Source organism: Chelmon rostratus, chromosome 19 (assembly GCF_017976325.1).
Source record: "Chelmon rostratus isolate fCheRos1 chromosome 19, fCheRos1.pri, whole genome shotgun sequence".
Taxonomy (NCBI): domain Eukaryota; kingdom Metazoa; phylum Chordata; class Actinopteri; order Chaetodontiformes; family Chaetodontidae; genus Chelmon; species Chelmon rostratus.
This window is the reverse complement of record NC_055676.1, coordinates 10,146,178-10,167,411: the sequence shown is the minus strand read 5'-3', so window position 1 is coordinate 10,167,411 and position 21,234 is coordinate 10,146,178. Positions and strand designations below refer to the sequence as shown.

At 44.5% G+C, this 21,234-nt stretch overlaps 1 protein-coding gene across 1 annotated transcript in view; it reads right to left on the bottom strand.

Moving 5' to 3' along the window:
• The window catches only part of LOC121622874 (transmembrane protein 132C-like), a 149,239-nt gene extending 135,356 nt beyond the window's left edge, over positions 1-13,883 (bottom strand). The window contains exons 1-2 of the mRNA XM_041959921.1: positions 13,691-13,883; positions 13,052-13,269 (exon numbers count right to left, since the gene is read on the bottom strand). Coding sequence (XP_041815855.1) covers positions 13,052-13,118 — 67 coding nt within the window. The 5' untranslated portion in view covers positions 13,119-13,269; positions 13,691-13,883. The remainder of the gene's footprint in view (positions 1-13,051; positions 13,270-13,690) is intronic.
• Positions 13,884-21,234: the final 7,351 nt, after the last annotated feature.

The following is a 21,234-nucleotide window of genomic DNA, read 5'->3' as shown; positions in this document are numbered from 1 at the left end:
GAAGTGGGGGACTGACACTGACGTTACTGTCCCTAGAGCCATGCTGCTAGTCAGAAAACAATTTGCAAGTCAGTCATCCAGGTGAAAATCCCAAAGATTTCATGATTTCATTCTTAGATTACAGGTTTTTCTGTTTTATATCATCATAAATTAAATGCTGTTGGACTTTGGTCTGTCCGTTGGACAAAACAAGTGATTTGAAGCATCACCTTGGGCTCTGTGATGTGCATTTTCAGTTATGAAAATAATCACTGCAGACCTACTTGATATGCTTTTAACAATCGTGCCACTTTTACCAACCTCTACAGTGTGCCCTGCACTGTATGTAATGTATCAGACATTCAGCCAGCGATATCTATCTTGTCTAACAGACCGTTGTGGTTTAAACAAAGGCACATCTGCTGTTGCAGATAACTGTCTAGGACAGGCAGTCACTGCATAGAGAAAAGCTATCTGATCCTGCACCCTGCATGCGAGATGTAGAACAAAGATTGTAAGGCAATACAAGGACAAACAGCATACTGTACTGCCAGCTCTTGTTTACTGCACATCAATATATTGCAGGATTCCTCAGTATTTTCTGGCTCCTGAGGTTAGGTAGTTGTTTATTTATTTCGGTCTGAAAAGTCTCTTGCCCAAAGCAATTAGAGAAATGGCAGGTTGTCAAGTCAATTTGAGCTTTGTATTTCTATAAAAGATTGGGGCAGCTCTGCAGAGATTATACAGACATGGTGATATATACCCGACCTACTCTTAGGTGAAATTATTTAAAACAAAAATCAACAGCGGCCTTTGAATCTCCTGGGTATCCTTCAAGTGAACCTGCATGGGTAGCAAAGCAGGGGGGATGAGAAGCCAAAGAAAATGAAAGTGCTGATAGAAATCGCACCTCAGGCCGTGAGTGTTAAGACATGAGTGGACCACATCAGTCCAGCTGTCTGCCTCATCAGTTACCTTAAATAAAAGTGGCATGTGTCCTTCCATGCCTGCTTTGGAAAGTGAGGGGCCTCACTGTATTCGTGGAGATTACACATACACACACACACACACACTGGCTCAGAAAGGCCCAATTACCTGCTGGAAAATGCTGGCACCCATGAGGCCCCAGACCAGTACTGAGAGCCCACACAAGGCTCACTCACTCAGCTTCATGCCCACAGCGAAACAAAGGGGATTTCGTGTCTCTGTTTAAATCCTTCGGCTTTGGATACATTTCGGCTCCCCCTATATGGACCTTTTAAGACCTGATTTATCCTCTATTACTGAGGCACTGGGCCCAGATCTGGCCCTGGGCATGCTCAGAGCAGCACAGTATATTTCTCATGTGGGAAATGGGGACAGGATGACTAAATAAGAGACATCGTAAAATCACGGCCATCGCCTCTGCTATAAACATAGATTAAAGCACTCAAAACACACATTATGGCCCATAAGTGATCAGATATTTAGGATAATCTGATCGACCTGCTTGCCAAAGCCTTCAAATCTCCTGCGTGTTGACAAATGTTGGAACAGTGTCCAGATGAGTGAAAAGCCTCAGAAATTGAGGCAGAAATCTCATTCTCTTCACTCTGTAGCCCTTCGCTGGAGGCACATGGCGAAGAAAATGACGGGCTCTGCCCTCTTCGCTTCGCCCGTCGGTCGAGTCAGCGCAGCTAGGCCGAGCAGGCGGCGCACTGGCTGGTCCTCTTCTATTTAGATTGATTCTGGTGAGAATGCGCGTTGGTTGGTCTGGTTACCTGTGCTAATTAAATTCTAAAGAGAAGCAAAGGCCACGGGCGGCGGGAGAGTAAAACTAATGAGTGCATGGAGACAGCGCGGTGGATGCAGAGGACAAATTGGAAATGTGGATAAAAGATTTTACCGTGGATTGCAGAAATAAAGCATTACGTTCGGGTCGGCACAATCTGCCAGAGGAGGCCAAGTGAATTACTCTGTAAGGTGATAAAATGCGGGAGACTATTTACAGCATATTGTGGACACATTATAACAGCGATGGACAGAAAGTATGACAGAGTAGGTCACTGGCGGTGCAGGAATAGGGCTGCTAATGGATGGAAAATAAGTAGTAGGTAATTATACGTATTTTAAAGTGCTCGATTGTAAAAGAGGAGAGGAACGGATGAATGTCTGTGCTGCACTTAAGAGGTTGCTATTTCAGGTCATTATTTGCTTTCATGCCAAGGGTTGGATGAGGCGACAGATTCCGCTCTCATGTCTGTACATTAAATGTGGAGCTACAGCCAGCAGTCAGTTAGCTTAGCTTAGCATAAAGACTGGAAGCAGGGGCAAACTGCTAGCCCGGCTCTGCCTGAAGGTAATGAAATCTGCCCATCTGCACCTCTAAAGCACACTAGTTAACACTGTGCATCTCACTTGTCTAACGACAGCATCCCAGGAAGTCACCACGCCCGGCCAAGAAAAACCACTGCATGTCGTTTTTACACTTTGGTTAAAAAAGCTTTCGAGCTTCAGGTGTGCTGGTAGTCCTTTCAGACTCGTTGAGCCGTTTTCCCCTCTTTCCTGTCTTGATGCTAAGCTAAGCTAGCTGCTGCTGGTGTAGGCATTACATTTACCATAAATGAATGAGAGTGGTTTTGATCTTCTCATCCAACTAAAGAAAGGAGGAGGATATGGTTATATGAAATAGTCTTTTTTTCTTTCTAGTAATATTCAACTATTCCTAGATGTTATTTCCTTTTGAGGAAAAGCTGCCAGAAAATTTTTGCTGTTAATCTTTCTCTTAAATTTGCTCCTAATTTTTTTCCCCTCATTTGCATATTCAGCTTTGCTCTTTGATGCAAGAAACCGGAACATGTGAGGAAAAGGAGATGAAATAGTAGGCTAAATGAAGAGGGTCTCCTTCCTTCTTCATTTACTGCTGGAGATGTGAGGGGAGATGAAAGATGACGAAGAGGTGAAGGTGAGGGGGAGGATGGTGGGTGGGGACAGAGGGAAAGATACAGAGGATGAGGAGAAAATATGAGAGGATGACAGCAGAGATGGACCATATGTCAGGATCCACATTTCTGATTATTGTGAATCTGATTTTTTTTTTTTTTTTTTTTTTTTGGCAGGCCACTCCAAAATTAAGAAGCTGACATTTTGTATGTCACCACTGCTAACACACACACACACACACACACACACACACACACACACACACACACACAAACTCAACTGTAGATGCTCAAACACAGATTTTTCTCATTCCGTGATGACATCTGTTCCACTGCTGCACAGATTACAATTTTCTGACCTAATAGAGCCTACCAACTGGCCATCAGCACATTTAATGTTAACTAGAAATTGACCAATAACAATTTATTAAGGCTGCTCACAATTTTGGGCTCAGGTCTGGCCTGAATCGATCGATCAATATCTGTCTCATTCTCCTGGCCAGGAGCCAAGTGAACCACACATACGTACAGCCGCTGAAAAGCAATCCACAAAACTTTGGTCCTATATGTGTCTGTAGCCTGCTCCCACACAAAGTTATGTACACAGTAAGCACATTAACACACAGAATGCAAACTGTCAGTGCTTCAGCTGGTATCACCTATCAGGAGTCACATGCACAAATGCACATTCCTGATCATCTCAAGCAAATACCACACAATTATTTTATTTTTTTAAAGTGCCAAAGCTATTTTAATCTATTTATCACTATGGTTGAAGTGTTGTGAGCCTCACTTGGCTTACCGCATCAAAGTATTAACACCTATGCGGATATAGGTTTTTGGAAGATGGAAGTTCTGTTGCTAATACATTTTTTCATTGGCTGGAGCTCTCAGCAATGTTTACCTCTCTTGAGGCAGTGTTGCTGAAAATTGGTAAGGGAATTGAGTCGAGGTTTGGGAACCACATTCCTAAAGGTGTGGAATATTTCCCCTCAGGTTTCAATTCCGAAGTGTCTATCAAGTTTGAAATTAAAATTTAGCTGTCTGTGTGTGGAGGTTTTTTTTTTTCTCCCACGTTTGCTGTTGTTGTGCTAGGCTGAAATTTTCCGAGTGGCTGTTTTCTCATCTCTTAACATCTGATGCACCCGGTGGTAAATCAATCAATGAGGAACAGCTCTTAACCGGGGTCAGACGCTCGAATGAAGCAGCCAATAATGAGACAGACGGACAGAGGGACAGACGGACGGAGAAAGGCTGCACACTGTGGCCGTGGACGCCTGCAGAAACAGAAAAAGACTTCAAGACGCTGCTGCCCATTGGGGCCATTTCCCCTGTTATCAATCATGTTTGGACCTGAAAAAAAACCCCACTAAGGCAATAGGGTCCTGTTCTGACCTGAGCAGATAACGGAGATACCAGAAAACTCTCCCATCGCCACTGTCATCATCTCTATCTCGGTACCTGCAGCGTCTACACACACACACACACACACACAGAAACAAGCACAAAATGATACAGCTCCCTTCAGAAACACAAGAAAAGAAAAGTGTTATTGGCTCTCTCTGGAAACTTGTTGCAATACATCTCTGCTCTGCTCTCCCGTAAAGCGATGCAGCGCGAGGCCACCTCAGCAGGGCGCCGAGGCCCCGGGCGACAGCGGAGAACACGTACCGCACCTCCAACGGTCCAGCGGGACCCAAGCTGGCGATGCGAGAAAAATATGTCTCTCTCTGTCACTCGTTCGTACGGGAAGTGGCAAAAATGCCTTTAACAGGCTTTCTCTGCTCCGATTGTGTAGGCTCATTTCCACTGCCTTCTGTGCACTCAGTGTTCTGTTAGTTATGCTAATTGTCTCCAGACCTCCCGCAGAGTGTGATCCTTTCCCAGTTGGGTGGCTGTGAAGTTGTTTGCCCAAGCAGATGAGTCTGTGTGTGCCTCTGTGTGTGTGTGTGTTTACAGTGCAGCTACAATGTGTCACAAAAGCCTTAGTGATGCTGCGCACGTGCGTTTGTGTGTGATTATGTGTGTCGGGGTGCATCAGCACGGATCTTCAACCGCCAGCCGTGGTTAGGCACGGCGTATTCCCAAGCCTCCGAACACTTGGAGAAGAAGAAGGAAATCAGGGCAATGTTTCATCTTAATGCCGTCATATATTGATTATTCTCCTTTTCATCCTTTCCGTCTCTGATCCTATTAGTAAAGCAAAACCTGTGGGAAAAGGAAGACACTTTTTGCATTTCTTCCCCCCAGTGGATTACATCCTAAGGATTTCTGGGAAAGCAAATGACCATGTCCTATGACTGCAGAAATAGTTAAAGGAATAAAATCCCCTCATTTGTCATGCTGTCTAAAGCTGATGCCTTTCTGAATTCTCAGGCTTAACTCAATGCATACCTCCATATTTTCATCCGAGTTGATCAGCCCTAACCTGACAGCTTTTTACAGTCATCATCAATAATCGCTGTAATATTAGTTATTGGAAAACAAAACTGAGCGAGGGATCATGCTGGATCCAAAGCGCGCCATTACTCTTCTAGTTTTGAATTTCCCGCACAGAGAAGTGCTGGACCGTCCTTGTACAGTAAAATCACTGTGCAGCATCGAAGTCAGTTCCTGTCAATCACTTAGCTTGCACCGGTAATGCCATTAGCTAATACGATTAGCTAATGGCATTAGCAAACCTAGGGGGAAAAATAAACAAACATCCATCTCAGTTACATCTCTCCTAGCCTGGTGCTGTTATGACATCCTCTGCTGATGAAACATCTACCTTTCCCAAAATGTTCTGTCTTTGCCACAGACATAACGCAACAAAGGCCCACTTCTGTTTGTATCACATTATGGAAATGAAAAAGGCTTGGAGGTATGAGCAGTGTTCCTGCTTGTGTTTGAACTTTGGATGCTCAGAGCGTTTCTCCGAGAAACAGAAAGTGTGCCAGGTGGATCAGCAGGGGGCAAAAATCACCTCAAATCCACTGAATCAATTAAAAATTGTCAAAAAGGTTTTTCGTGTCAAGAGGAGTTGCCTATCTGGGTCATCCAGGCGCAGCTCATGCCTGTGTTAGAATTTAACTCATTAATATTTCCCTGTAGGTCTCTTCTAACATGAAGATTTAAGGATGATGCAATAAATTACATGAAATATTACATCAAAAACTGAGATTTTTCCTCCCTCATCAGCTGCAATACTGTACTTCAACAGTTGCCATGGTAAGCTTTTTACATGAGCCCTCGGCTGACAAGGGAGAGAAAGCTCCTTCCCCTAGAAACTACATTTATATACTGCTAATTGGAAGCAAATGCATTTTGACAAAAAGATGAAGTTGCCTGGATTATGTTTTTTAATCAGTTTCACATGCACATTTTTTTAATGAATGTCTGAACGCAATACTGAAAGAACAGTGACTTGAGGTATCACACGGCATGCATTTACTTTAACATTTAACTGAAGCCACTGTTTTTCCTGAGCTTAACCGAAGGGATTTAGTTGCCTAAACCTAACGACATGCAGGAGTTAGGATGCGGTCTGTCGTGGTGGCACAGTCCTGCACTTTGAAAAAATTTGTCACTTCCTGTACAGGAAAAAAACGCTGCCTGTGAACATAACTCAGGAAACAATATTATTTCCTACCAAATGTAGAAAGCAAAACAAATGAATAGCGTATAAACATAATTTCTAGGAAAGGCAAGTTTGTTCAACCTGCTATTAGAGAAAAAAAACCCAATTACAAAAATGAAAAACTGTATAAATGATGTACGGACAATCACTGTAGCTAAATGCAACAAAACTGAAGTTTAACTAACAAACGATCCAACCGACCAATCATCTCTCACCATCAGGTCCCTCTGCTGCATCCTGTTGGATTTATTCCGCTGCACTGTCACTAACTTGCAATGTTTATGTGTGTGGAGAGTCTCAAAGGTCTGCAGGGACAAAAAACCACAGTGCAAGTAGTCTGGACGTCTGGGCTTTGGGTAAAATAATCCACTCTCATAAAACTAAAATAGCAGTTAAGAGGGTTAATAGCCGTATCACAGCTGGTAATGGAAAATTGTGTTCTTTAATTATAGTAGCTGTTGATTAGCAAGTATGTCTTGGTATTTCTCTCCACTTTGTATATGTTCATCGTCTTCTTCAGTAAAAATCTGTCTTTTCAGCGGCTGGTTCCCCACCTCTTTTAAAGCACTAATCAAAATTTTTATGTCATCAATGGATGCAATGACTGTGCCTTGTGTGATCGTAGTGAAAACCTGCAAAAAGTTATCACTCAAATCTGCAGTATCACTCAACACTACGCCGCTTTTTAGCCTCTTTTACTACACTGTTTCGGTGTTCTGAACTAGCAAATAGAGCTAGCACGTGAACAACCCAGATGTTCATCAGGGGTTGGTGGAGACCAAAACAGAGCTACAGACAAAGTGAATGTTGGACTCACATTCACCAGGTGGACAGACATATGTCTCCAAATGAATGCTAAAGTTGCTCTGTGTCTGCTGTGATTAGGCAATTGTTTGCTAACACGTCTTTATAAGTTTAAAATGTGTCAGGGTTGTTTTTACAGCTTGTTCCTGTGCCCCCCAAGTAGCCTCCAAAAAAAATAAATAAATAAAAATCAATGACTGCAGTTCCTCAAGAAAGGAGGTTAGAAATTATTACAGTAGATGAAGAACCAATCTTAAATTAGGGAGAGCGTGGACGGTAAGTAACAATACGTTGGTTAATCAGTGCTGAGCTCATGCTTCATTGGGTTCCCACAGGGATATTTTACAGGAGCCTCAACGCGGTTATTTGTCAGATTGTCAAATAGACTGACTCGGAATGTAATACGTCAAAGAAAGTAAAACAGTATGCTACAACGCCATTATTAAATTGGCCAGACAAGCTTCCTTCAAGCTAACAAGGCTGTCATATACATCTGTTAAAGCTACTAGCGGCTCAGTTCAATTTTTAATTATACAAAGCCTTGGAGTTCGTGATGTAAAATTGTACTCAACGCCGTTCTTTACATGACCTTTGACTGTCTGACTTGTCTGCTTTATGACCTGTATAATGTGACATATGGCTCCCTGGTGCAGCATTTCCTTCTGCTGCTCTCTGGAGCCTTGTGTAACATACAGTACCACACGGGGCAGCCCAGGCTTCATATATCACTTTACAACACAGCATGTCATTCAGTGATGATTTTTGGCAAATTTTTATTAATGCGTGTTTGTCTAGAGGGATGTTGCTTGACAGAGTATATGCTGTGTTCTTTTCAGGGTGATAAACTTTGACTTTGCCTCTGGAAAGTCAAACACTTTGTTCTGCGATGTTTTATTTTCGCAACGCGGTCGAGGCCTCCAGTAACAAGTATCCTGGTGCTTGTTTTATGGTAATGAACATTACAGCCCATAGAAATGCCTTCTCAACCATTTAAGGAGAAAACAAGGGTGGGGAAAAAAGGAGGAGAAGGGGAGAAATTTTTCATGTGAGAGTTTTACACCAAGTCAGCGTATTCTCAGGCTTCTTCTTTTTCTCTGAGCAGAATCGCTGCTCTGAAGCACGCAGGCCTGCCAGCCTCCTCCCCGCATTAAACCAAAAGATGCTCAGAGCCAACAAGAAATATCCCATGAGACTTTGCTCTCCAGGAGGCAGACGCCAGTTTAGATTTCACAGCCTTAATGTGTGTGCAGGGTCACTCTGGGCTATTCCTCTCTCCTAACATTGGCATTGGATAATCTGTTTTAAGTCTCCCGTTTGTCGCCTGTTGCCTTAGTAGAATTGTTAAACAGTCACTGTGGCAACTCAACAGTCCACACAATGTGAAATATAAATGGGTGCAGATGGCAGGTGTTGTAGCACTGGAAGTAAAAAGAAAAAAAAATCTGTTCTTTTGAAAAACAGGTCTGATCTGTTCCTTTGACCCGTTTGACGCTTTTAATTTACCTCAGTACGAGTCTGTAGACTGTGATTTTAAAAATATGACACGTTTCAGCAGGAAAACATTCAAACTGAAGCAGGAGAAGAGACGCCATTACCAGCGTTACCTGTCAGGTGAAAGAAAATTCATCAGAATGAGAGTGCAACTGAAAAGGTTAACAGGAACAATTCATTTACTGTGTTTATCAGAGCCAGGGGCGGACTGGGACTGAAAAAGACACTCAACGACCTCTAACAACACCATCATGACAGACGATAATAAAGCTGAGCTGACTAAAAGTCACGATGGAAGATACTGTGGAAACATTAAAGCTCATTGAGCCACAGTGTGCAGGGCTGATCCTCTGGGGGCTCATGTGGAACTTGCTAATGGGGCTCATTCACTCTTTTTTAATTCAAAAAACATCCTCCACTTTTTATAATAGTGGTGTTTAGCATTCAGGTTTTGCCTTTCTGGACAGGGATACAAACCGGTGGCCATGTCATGCAGCAGCAGTAGTAGTAGATAGATAGATACTTTATTTATCTCCAGGGAGAAATTTGCAGATGGCAGGTGTCGTAGCACTGGAAGTAAAAAGAAAGTAGTAGTACTAGTAGTAGTAGTGTGCCTTTTATGTAAGGGGAGGTGCAGACAGTAAGGGTGTGGAGGTGGGGGTAGTTGATAGGGTAACACATGAACTGAATGGGTCAATTGCCAGTGACTCCCAAATTGACGTATATCACAGTACCAGCACAGCTGGAACCACCAAGGCGGACCTTCGTCGTACTGCTTTGCCCTCACATCGTTAACCTTGTTGTAACAGTCGCAGTTTACTTCGGTTCAGACACAACTGCGCAAAACTGCTTGGTAAGGTTTCGGAAAGGATTGTGGGCTAAAATAAGTATGTTACCGTTACATATGTGATGTTTTTTAAGTATGTTATGCAAGTTAAAATACGTCATTGTTTAGTTTTGGTGTCACACTGGACACAAACACGTCTCCCGGGTGGAAGTCCTGTGTTTGTCCAGCCCCTCCATCCACACCACCTTCCTCCAGATGTAGACTTTTTTTGCTCTTTATACTACGTCACTACTACCTGACTTCCTCCTTGTGGTCCCGTCATAATTAGTACGGCTACTACAGGTCACGGCCTAACAATTAACAGATATACAGGTGAAAATAACCTGCTTGCAAAGTGGACCTATGCAGTCGTTTTTCTGGTTGTTCATAAATTGTCCTTCAGACCGCCTGAACGTCTGTGGCGACTATGATTCTAGGTAGAGTCCTGCGTTTGTGTTTGTGTGTGAGAAAAAGACAGACAGACCAAGAGAGCTATTATTAAATTAAGGCAAAATGCATTTTTGGTTTTGTAACTTTTCAACTTTCCATCCCAATCCACTCTGGCCGGGCCCACACACATACAAAAGAGCAGGCAAACTCTGAGTGGGAATCCGCCCACTGTTGTTTAGCTCAGTGCCCTTTAAGCCAGGCATTCAAGCACTGTTTGAACAAGCGATGAAGACTATGCAGTAGGCAGTTAAGACGATTATAGATCTATGTATAGACAGAGAGCGATACGTGACTTTTTATGTATTTCATCTACCATTCAACTTGACTTAATTGGATGAAGGATCCTTTTGCTTGGTGCAGTTTTGATAAATTAAAGCACAACAACTTCTGCAACTTTTACAAGTTTGCCTTACTATGAAGTGGTAACTAGGCAATTTCTCACCCCTGAAACTTTTTTCTGTCTGACTAAGAGATGAAAATCCTCCAATCTGTCCTGTTTAAAAAAAAAAAAGCTTCCATCACATCCTATAGCAAGCCAGGCTTTATGGAGTATTTCCAAATGTCCTGATGGCCAGTCTGACAGTGTGTGTGTAGGTATCCTGCGGTGTGTGTGTGTGCCTGTCAGTGCGTGTGTCTCATGCAGACAACCTAGAACCTCTCGGTGGAAGCAATCAGATGGCAGGAGAGTTATAATATCCTCTGAGATGCTGGGGGGGGGGGGCGAGTTGACTGACAGGATTGAATGTGTCTTTTTTCCTCCTCTCCTCTCCTTTCACCTACGAAGATTAAGAGGCTGGCTAGAACCGGTGCGATGTGGATCGATCTTTGGCCTACCTTTATGTTCGTGGAGTGGCTTTCACTCGCTGAAAAGAGCCACTGGCCTGAATTTTTTTTTTTCATGTTTGGCACAAATTTCAGGAAACATTCAGATTTCCTGTTTTTTTTGCCCCCCACCAGTTTTCCTTGGGTTATAATAGCATGTACTCATCAACTTGATCACTGAAAGTCACTAGAAATAATCCATAGTAAGATGAGATCAGACATTCGGTTATAAAAAATCCAAAGTTTAACCAAAATCTCTTACTTGAAAGTTAAAATTGCGAAATTGCAACCGTCCACTGTGCTGCCCACAACTACTGGGAGTTTGAACCAGGATTTAGCTCTGCTGATCTGATTTTAATATTCACCTCTTTTTTTCCACTTCCACATAAGCAGAAATGGGTAATGATGATTTACATTCACTCCAATGCACGTACGTAAGGAAATAGGTTAGGAAATCCGTCGCTTTCTTGCCGAGGATTACATGAGAAGCTTGATATCTCTTACGTCTGTCCGTCGAATATGAAGCCACAGACAGGAGAGCTTAGCCTAAAGGCTGGAGAACATTAGGAAACAGTCTGGTTCTGTGCAGAGGTGACAGAAGTCCACCCACCGGCCCATCTAAGCTCACTTACTGAGTGTCTTGTTTGTTTAATCCATGCAGAAACCAAAGTCTAACAACATCAGTTTAGCATCTTACTTCGAGGGGGATTGTGCAGGACCACTTTCAGGCTGGGTGCAGTGATCCTTTTGTCTTCTGATCCCTGTGTGGTTGTCAGTAAGGAATCCTGTTCGCTGCTGGCTGCCTGGTCAGTATATTAGTAGTTTTGGCTCCTCTACCCACCCCCTTGAAATAAGTGCTTTAGATAATATGGCTGGACTGGCTGTTTGTTTTCAGTCTGTCAAACAATCAGACTGCTCTTGCCGCTAACGGGCTCAGGTTTGGCAACGCTGCCACGTTGCCGGATCTCTGCAATGACATTTTTGAATGGGAGCACTTGATAATACAGCATGCAACAGTGCAATTACAGCGTAATTGTGCTGAATGAATTAGGCAGCAATAAGACACCAGCTCTTACTGCAACAGAGGAAGAAAGCAAGACTATGGAGTAACAATTGGCCATTTTAGAGGAATGGAGAATTATACATCCCCAAACTTTTGTTTTCCCATCCCCATAAGTAACCAGTCTTTGCAAAAACGCTTCAAAGTATGATTTATTTCTCTTTTCCCCCAAAATGCCCAACTCTTACTCCTGTTTCCCATAATGTTGTTTTCAAATACAGTATCATACTAAACTGCACAGTTAATCTATCACTGTATTGTAGAAAGTTTAACCATGAAATCAGAACCAAATGCAAGGATGGGCAAAGCTACAGAAAAAAAATATGCAATTTGCCATAAATACACACATCCATCATCGTGATGTCTGTCCTCTGGTAGTCATAACTGAGTGAGAAAGGGTGTTTTACATACGCCTCTGATTGGCAGGTAAACACAGAGGATGAAAACACATGATTTCGCTTTTCCCTCCATATCACAGGTCACCACAAGCCCACACATCCTACAAAAAACGCGCATAACACCCCGCCAGAAAAAAAAATCCTCCCTCTCACATGCAAATACACACACTGGAGCGCACCGAAACACAACCGCGCGCACTCAAACACACATTCACCCACACACAAGTTGTTTTTCCGAGTGCAGAACTGCTCCAAGTTAGCACAAAGATGCTTTTCTCGTTTTTTTTTTTTTTTGGGGGGGGGGGGGGCAGTCTGCAGCCTGTTGTTATTCCTGGTGCTCTGCAGTGCCCATGCTCACACGCTGCATCCCATTTAAGTTGCAGCTACAACACCCGAGCCCACACACTCTGGGGGCGACTGTCACAGTTCATTCATGTAAATATTACGAGTCTTTTTGCTTCCTGCCACAGCAGCTTACAGCTAATTATACGTCTCATAAATCACATATGTCCTCGTGGCTGAAAGGAAATAATTAGCATTTCATTAAATGCTCCACGCTGAATAAAAGCCCTCTGTAAACGTTGATGCGCTTACAGTGGCTCTCATCATGCGATCATTACCTTTCTTTTCCACATGGCTGTGTGTGAACCCGGGCGTCTCGGCTTGGGGGGGGGGTCTTACCTGTGCACAGGAGAAGCGCGGTGAGGGAGACGCACCGGAGCGGCCCCATGTCTGGCTGTGGACTCATGTTTTATTCGGAGAAGGAGGAGGGGGGGGTGGACGGGGAAGCCGCCGGATGAACTCCCCTCAGCAGAAAGCCGCACAACTTCGCACGCGATTTATCCCCTCTGAGCAGTTCTCCATTTAGAGCAAAACAGTTGTATTCCGTGCGACGCCACCTGCCATCACAGACATGAACGCACGGTCAGTGGCCCCCCCACACACAAACAACACTTACAGGCTACACTTCGGTCCAAAAGGAGGAGAGAGAGAGAAGTCCACATTTGTCCCTTTCACTCCCAAATGAGATGAATCTCTAAAGCGCAATCAATCAACTTGCCGCATGCTTATTTCTCGCTGATTCCTCACGTGTTGCTTGAGCTGATCACTGCTGGGGATGAAACTGGTGTCACCCCGCAGCGCCGTGTCTGACAAAATGTGCGCGGAACGTGTCAAGGATTTGTTATTCGTCTCTTTCTCTCTCCGGTCTGTGTGAAACACTTGTCAAACAAGCACAGAGGTGGAAGAAGCGGCTGGGTGCGAATAAGAGAGTGAGTGTGTGAGGTGGATGCGGTGTTGGTTTGTTTCTGTGCTTCTTACCATTTCTTTTAGTGCGCAGGGTACGGCGCCGCGGTCTCATCCAACACTGGCATGTCACATTAAAAATGCGCCCGCGTCTTCTTGTCGGGCTGCGGTGATTTCATGAGCGGCGAGAGCGACAAAAGTCCTCGGCAGCCTCTGTTTTCCACAGAGATCTCATATTCCCTTCTTCCTCTTTCTCATGGAGTGCAGGGTTCGCAGCGCGCCATCTCACCTGGACGCGGCCGGCGACACCAAAGTACAAGCGACGTCTGTGAAGAATAGTCCTCCAACTTTCCGCGCGATGAAGACGCGTGCACGGCTGAGCGGCGGCGGAGCGGCGGAGCGGATCCTGAGCTGGTGCCGCTGTGCGCCCTGTGGCTGTGGACCGGAGAGTGCTGGTGCACAAACTGAGGAGGGGAACGGGACGCGCGCTACGGGCTGGATCGGCAAATTAGAGGGGGTTTGCGGGCGTCACGTCAGCAAGTATTGTGCCATCCAATTCCAGGCTCGCATCACATGGGGATTGCGCTTTTTTTTTTTTTAAGTCCCCCAAGCCGCTGTGGAAAAGAAAGTTGACGGCAAAAATGAGAAAGGGGCTCCACGTCTCACGATGGGATATGATTAATTACATATTTTTCGGTTGGGTGGTGAAAATGAGAATAAGACTGGGACTCTGCGGGGAAGATAATTTAAAACAGCAAAACGAACAGGGCAGATTTGCACCTCTAAGAGTATACACCGTTTTAGCAGCATTATTTTGACACTATTTTAAATAAACACGAGCAGATGCTTAGAGCTCCCTGTCATGAGTGCAATCCACAATTTACTAAACAGAAATCTAATGAAGTCAAAGGCGGATTCTCTCCACAAAACGGCTCTAAACTCGGGTTAAAGTGGTTAACAATGACACGAAACAGCGCGCAGCAGACTTTTATTTCACCACTCCCCATAACCTGGATGGATCATTAGCGTCCATCCAGTGAGGATAGGAGAGGAGCAGTGCAACCTGTTGTGCCGTGGGGTCGTTCGAGAGAACCAACAGTGCCCCCTAACGGAGCGCCTCCGACTGCAAGCTGCTGCCCTCAGCGAGCTTCGTGACTCATGACTCAGACGTGGGGAGGTGCTGCATAAATATTTTCCTCGGCACAACTGCAGGCCCAACACGGCGACATACATGAAGCAGCAGGCACCGAGATGCGATGAGAGCAGCGGTGTCTGCGGAGCTGCTGCTCACAGCCATCGCTGTGTAACGCTGTGTGTCTGCTGTGCTGGTGCAGGCTCAATAAAGTGAGCATCTTCAAGTATGAAGTCAATGCAAACTAGGTCACATTGTCTCCGTCACGTTTCTTTATATAGTTCATGGGATTCACAAAAATTAGGAAAAAATGCTACCGAGAATATAAAAAAAAATCCAGAAATCTCAAGAGGAGTAACATATGGCAATAGCACAGTATTAAAGGGGTACTCCAGTACTTTAGTATTGCACTTCCATAAAGTTGGGGGGCTTACAAGTGACAGATTGTGTGAGCAACTGTTAAAATTGATGCAAATGGGGCCGAGATGTCCTGACTTTTATCTCTCACATGAGTCAAGCTCCAAAAACAGCCCATCCTACACATTCCATAAAGCCATAATGGAAGACACAAACCAGTGACGCGCTGAAAGGCGTCCAGGGGAGCCACCCTGCAGCTGATGGCCTCTCCACAACAGCGCTAAACACCAATTACAAGCCATCAGCGGAGAAGTGGAGGGACCCCGTGGGTTCGGAAGAGAGGAGCTCCCCTCCTTTATCGCCTCCTCGACTTCCTGCTTCACCAGCAAGCGCCATTCCAACTGAATGAGATATCAAAGGGGATTTTTTTTCTTTTCTGAATTTCCTTCTGAAACGGCGGCTCTCGAGGAGGCTTCTCATAGTGGAGCTGACATAAAATATACAGTAGATTGTGCATTTTATTGTTGCTGGTTTATCTACGGAGCCGGCTTCAGATGCTTTTTGGATCTCAGCCCGTCACATTTCCCTCAAGCTGAAAATCCACGTAATTAGTATGTTTCCTGCAGGTTATTTATGGAACCCAGGATGTGTCCTGTAATGTGTTATTACATAAAAGTTGATGCCTAAATAATGCCATATGAATGCTTTGCAGAGCTATACGTGACAGACGGTGGTTACTAATCATCATGTTAAAACATTGTCAGCAGCTTGAAGACACATTCCTTTGAGTGGTGTCTTACATCAGCCTCTCATCAGGATATCACCTCTGCTTCTGCCCACTTTAATGAGCTTAAGAACGCCTTTCCCCCCCCTTTACTCCTAATTCCCTCTCACAAAGCTCCCCTCGCTCATTTAACAGTCACAGAAATATTCGGAGGACGCCGCGGCTCCGACCTTTACAGTCCTCTCTGGCTCCTTGTAACGCTGGTGATCTAAGAGTGTAAGTTTATTGCAGTCAGTATAAGTTCCACTGATGAGAACATTAGCTGCGTGCCTAAAATGCAAAATGTGAAATGTCTGTCTTGCGCTACAGTGAAGGAGCATGTCGTCAAACTTTCTCTTCTTACTCAGTGGTTTTTACATTTTTGATTCCCTGTTTGTCCAGTTCAGACATACCGTCCAGTATTGCACATACTGTGCACGCTTTTGTAGATGCTTCAGTGCATTTCACAGGACTGAAGTCATTCTGAAGTCAGTCAGCCTGCTTCAGGTAATTAGCTGGCAAGTTAGTTGGTTTTCGTTTGTTGTCCTTTAGCAAACTCTTCCTTTAATAGTTCCCACAGTGAGAGTTTAACAAGCTACTGATGAAAGAGGCAAAACATAGACTTAAAACAGATGATGTGATGGCAGCGTTAGAGGAGTGGAAAGACTCGGCATGACCCCGCACAGACACACATCCTGGCTGTGAGATCTGAACTGCTGTCTACCTCCTGGTGGGCGCAGCCTCACGGGATGCCGCCTGTCGGCTCTGAGCGTCTCCTGCTTTCGTCCCGGGACGCAACTGCGCGCTTCCTGGCAGCCGCTCGGCTTGCGAAGCGTGGTGGGAAGTTTATAGAACAAGCTGACTCTCATGCAAAAGAAATCTCTCTGTGTTCCCTTAACTAAATCACATGAGCGGCAGCTTAACCACCTCCCACCTTAAGTGACTCTCCAACGGTAGAGTCACGTGTGGAAAAAGGGGTCAAACCAACATGTGGTTAGAAGTTAGCCAACGAGGCCTGACTGTTATGGGCTGTGTCTGCGTTTCATGCCAGCCAATTCTCACACACGCGCACAGTCACGGTCTGACATTCATGTGCTTTTCTTTCATATACTGTCTTGCATTTGTAATGCATACACGCATGCAGAAAAACAGCCTAACATGGTGCATTATATTCACAAAAGATCGCTTCGCTGAGCCACTACAATACCATATCAGTCTTTAATGATACAAGTGTCAGGCTTCCTTCAAATGAATTCTAGATTTAAAGCGGCTATAATGAATATTTTTATTGAAGCTATGCATCGAGTGAATGTGTAATGTGAAGGCGTTGCTCGTCGTGACGAACCCACAGAGAGCTATCACCCGACTCTGCTGCAAGTCCCCCGCAGCTCATATGTGGCCTTTTAAGTCATTGTTTTGGGTTTTCTGGCCTTCAGTGTTTCTGTTTTTTCTGTTTCAGCGTGGTTTTTTGGCTGCAGCTGGCAGCTGTTTTAGGCGGATAAGCTCTAAAAGCCCCATCATAAATCATCTCATCAAACGGCAGGCAGTCTCTGGGCACCATGTGCCTGGTGTCGACCCCTTTGCTCCATCATCACTGTCGAAGACCGAGAACCTGCAAACAGAATCATATTTGGCATGTTCTCACAGGTTTTTGACCAAAAGAAAGCGGGCTTTTAATCAGCAGCGTGCACAGGCTGGTCAGTCAAACTTTTAAAAAAATCTTTGCTCAGACTTTATCCAGACTGCAAGCTTTTATAAAAGACATTTGGTGTGCCTGTTTCTGGTTAACATTTTGTTTCTAGGAGCGTGCGAGTCAAGCTTGGTAAGTTTGACCCATCAGTCTGCTCCCATCGCTGCTTCACAAGCTCCTCCATCTGGCATGGATGCCGCTAAATGAACAAACCTGGAGTTGCAGAGAGAATGTGAGCCTTTGCTTGCTCCTCTGTATTTGACAGCGCTCCGACGGCCTCGGATAACGCACCGTTTTCGATCTGCTGGCATGACTCCTGAAGAGCCTGTGCGCGGAGATCTATTGGTAAACAGGCGATGTGGCGTTTCCGTGGGTGAAGATCAGTAAGTAGTGTTGTCAGTTCAACTTGTCTGGCCAGTGATGCATCTGTGGGAGAAGCATGTCCATAAACACAAGAGGTAACGTGGAAGGAGTCTTAAAGGCTTGATGTATTAATCACATTGGTCTTTCTCAGTTTTTTGCTAAAAATTGAGCAGGTTAGCCGGAGGCCCAGCTGTACTGTTAAAGGTTTTACAAAGATTTCACAGTTTAAATGTCTCCTCCATAATGCAGTAGATACTGAACTCTCCGATGTAAAGAGAACAAGAGGGCAGAGGAATGAGTCAGTAGATGCAAAGCTTATATTATTAAATCTTTCTTCTCCCTCTCCGTGTTCCCCTCAGACACGCACACACAGTTAATTAAGGGTCATTACCAGAGGCTGACCTGATTAGAGATGTAAAAAGAAAAGTGTTTGATGCCCTTCTCCCAGCAGGAGCAGCACAAACAAAACAATATCATAACGTGCTGATGAATGAGAGGAGAAAGGCTGACGCACAATGACAGCGACACGCTATGAATAAAAGATCAGATGCTGCTGTGAAACACATCTTCCTTCACAATGTGATGCACCTTTTAGATATTCCTCAAAGCGCACGAAGGACCATAGAGGTCAGAGACAAGAGTGTCACCGAAATTCACTGGGAAATGGGAACAGCCGGGGGGGAACCACTGGTGAAGCGAGTGTGTCGTCAAGCACGCAGACTTATCTCGTCACCAAGCTTTCCGTGAGAACAGTACATGCAGTTTATTCATAAGACATATCTGCAAAACGGTGCTGGGACAAATCCTGCAACTCACTGATGAAGTGGCAAACAATCAAGCAGCTTTCAAGGCTTTCTGACGGCCTGGCAGGTTGTCATCATTACATAGCTTAACTGAACCAGTCAAAATTGCTGGTTTCAGAAGGATTTTTATCCCTGTTTCAAAGTTTTCTTTTAGTAATGTCAAATCAGTCCTGGTTGATTCGCCAGTTTGTGCAGGTGCTAAAACTAACTGTGGTTTAAAAGAAATAACTGGCCGCCATTTTTTCACCGTGCCATGAGCAGCTGCAACCTGATTTTGTGTCGATTGTGGCACAAGTAGTTTCCCGCACAGCAGCAGGAGCAGCAAACGGAGCTGGTTACCTTGCTGAGGAGTTGGAGACGTGCAGCCTGTCGCCTGCAGCTCTTCATCCAAAAGCTCACCCTGGCTGCTCCGTCTTGTTCCATCACCCCCCGTGTAACATTTAAAACGGATCAAAAAGCACTGTTTTCCTGTCAGCGATGCACAAAGAAAGCCAGTTTTGTTTTGCCAGTTAAATGCTTTTAACGTGAATCAGCAGCAGTAGGAAATATTGGCTCTACGTTAGCAGAAGCTGAATACAGCTGTGAACAGCTAACTCAATGCAGCCCAACGTGTTTCACAGCAGACAATTCCCCAGCGTGGAAAAGGTATTCGCCAGATTTGAAAGTCTGTCAATAACTTCATTGTTGATATTACGCTTCACGACAACAGTCTCTGAGTGGCGTTCAAAGAGACACAGAAGTGATCAGAAACAGGGTCCTTGGCAGTGCATCAAATGTCAACATCACTACCTCTAGTAAGAGCTAAATCCAGTGTATTTCCATGAAGGTGGGTGGCACTCTGCACATGCTGAACAAGACTGAGACAAGAACATTCACGCTGGATTACATGCACGCATCGTTTCCTGTGAATCACTCGTGTGTGCATTTGGATGCAGCGCAGGAGCGGCGGACTGCACCACAAACGCCAGAACTGCTCTGTAGAGACGCAAATACAGGCGGTAAATACATGGGATGGAGCATGCAGAGTATCGTTAAGCGTTGTTTGATCTCATAGAAACAAAGAGAGTTTCCTGGACGATTTAAAAGTGTTCTACAGTTTTAACCGTTTTGTGCGTGTTTTTGAGAAATCCTGTTTTTTCTGTCACTTTGGTGCGGCAGATGGCTCTGAATACCACAACAGTAATCATCCGTAGCAAATTCACAATGCTTCTTTGTTGCAAAGGTGAATGAAACCACATCACAGTTGCCAGATTTCGCCAGAACTGACTCGGCTACAGCTCCAACTGCAGAATGTGTTATCAGGTTTCTATGAAGTGTTATCCTCAGACATAGTTGATGTCTGTTGTGATGCTTTCACATACGCAGGCTTAAACTACAATAAACCATCAGCAGCGGTACCTCCGCTTAGTGCCATGTCCTGAGTTATCTCTGACTGAGCAACTGACGGCAATCAAACTTTAAAGATAATTCAAGGCCCCCGGTTTAAAAAATGGACGCTCCTGTGGAGAAAACCCTGCTTTGGGTTGTTGCGTTTTTTTCCCCTCTGCCTCTGCCTCTTCCATTACTTCCATACATCAGGACACTTAGTTTTGTATTATAGCTTCCAGAATTTCTGAAAGAAATGATAAGGAAATTATAGCCCTGATGACAACCTGATTGGCGACATAAACACATTTTACCAAAACTCATCTCAGTATCACTTACATCAATTTAGCGCAGATGGTAATTTTTTTATAAACAACCATAAATGTCTCCAATAATGGCTCTTTTTTTGTCTCTGACTGTTTATTCAATTTTAATGGTCTCTCTCCCCCCCCCCCCCCCCCCTCTCTCTCTCTCTCACTCACACACACACAGTCAGATTGAGATCATTTGAAGAAAAGATTTCTCCTCTTGTGGTTCTGGCTCACCTCTTATTAGTATTTCTGGAGGATACATCAGCTGGTTCGCACACAGAGCATGTGTTCTCTTCCAGGCAAAATCGCTGAAGTATTGATTAGCTGTATTACATCCTCGCCGCTGCCATTGGGCATACTTGGAGCGAGACTGTTAGCGGATCTATATTGATTAATGAGCTCAAATGTATGGAGGATATGCTGTTACACCGAATGAATTCTTCTGTTGTCGTCTCATTCACATTTCCTTCGTTAATTTTTAAAGCGTTTGAGTGTTGTGGGGTGGGCGGCACGGTGGTGCAGGGCTTGCCCCACCTCTCGCCCCAGCTCAAATCGACCCTCCAAGGATAAGTGGTTATAGAGGATGGATGAATGGATGGAGTTTTGTGGGTTTGCAGTGAATATCCACTGACCCAGACACTCCCACTGCAGTTGTTGTATGATTGGTCCTTTAATGGGACGCATTAAGGATGACAAACCACAACTTTGCAGTACAATACTGGAGGAAAAAATGACAGAAGGAAAACTAAAAATAAAAACACATAAAAAAAGGACTTTACCCCACTGGTCCAACAGTTTTGATATGTCAGAAAATGATCAAAATCTAATCACACAC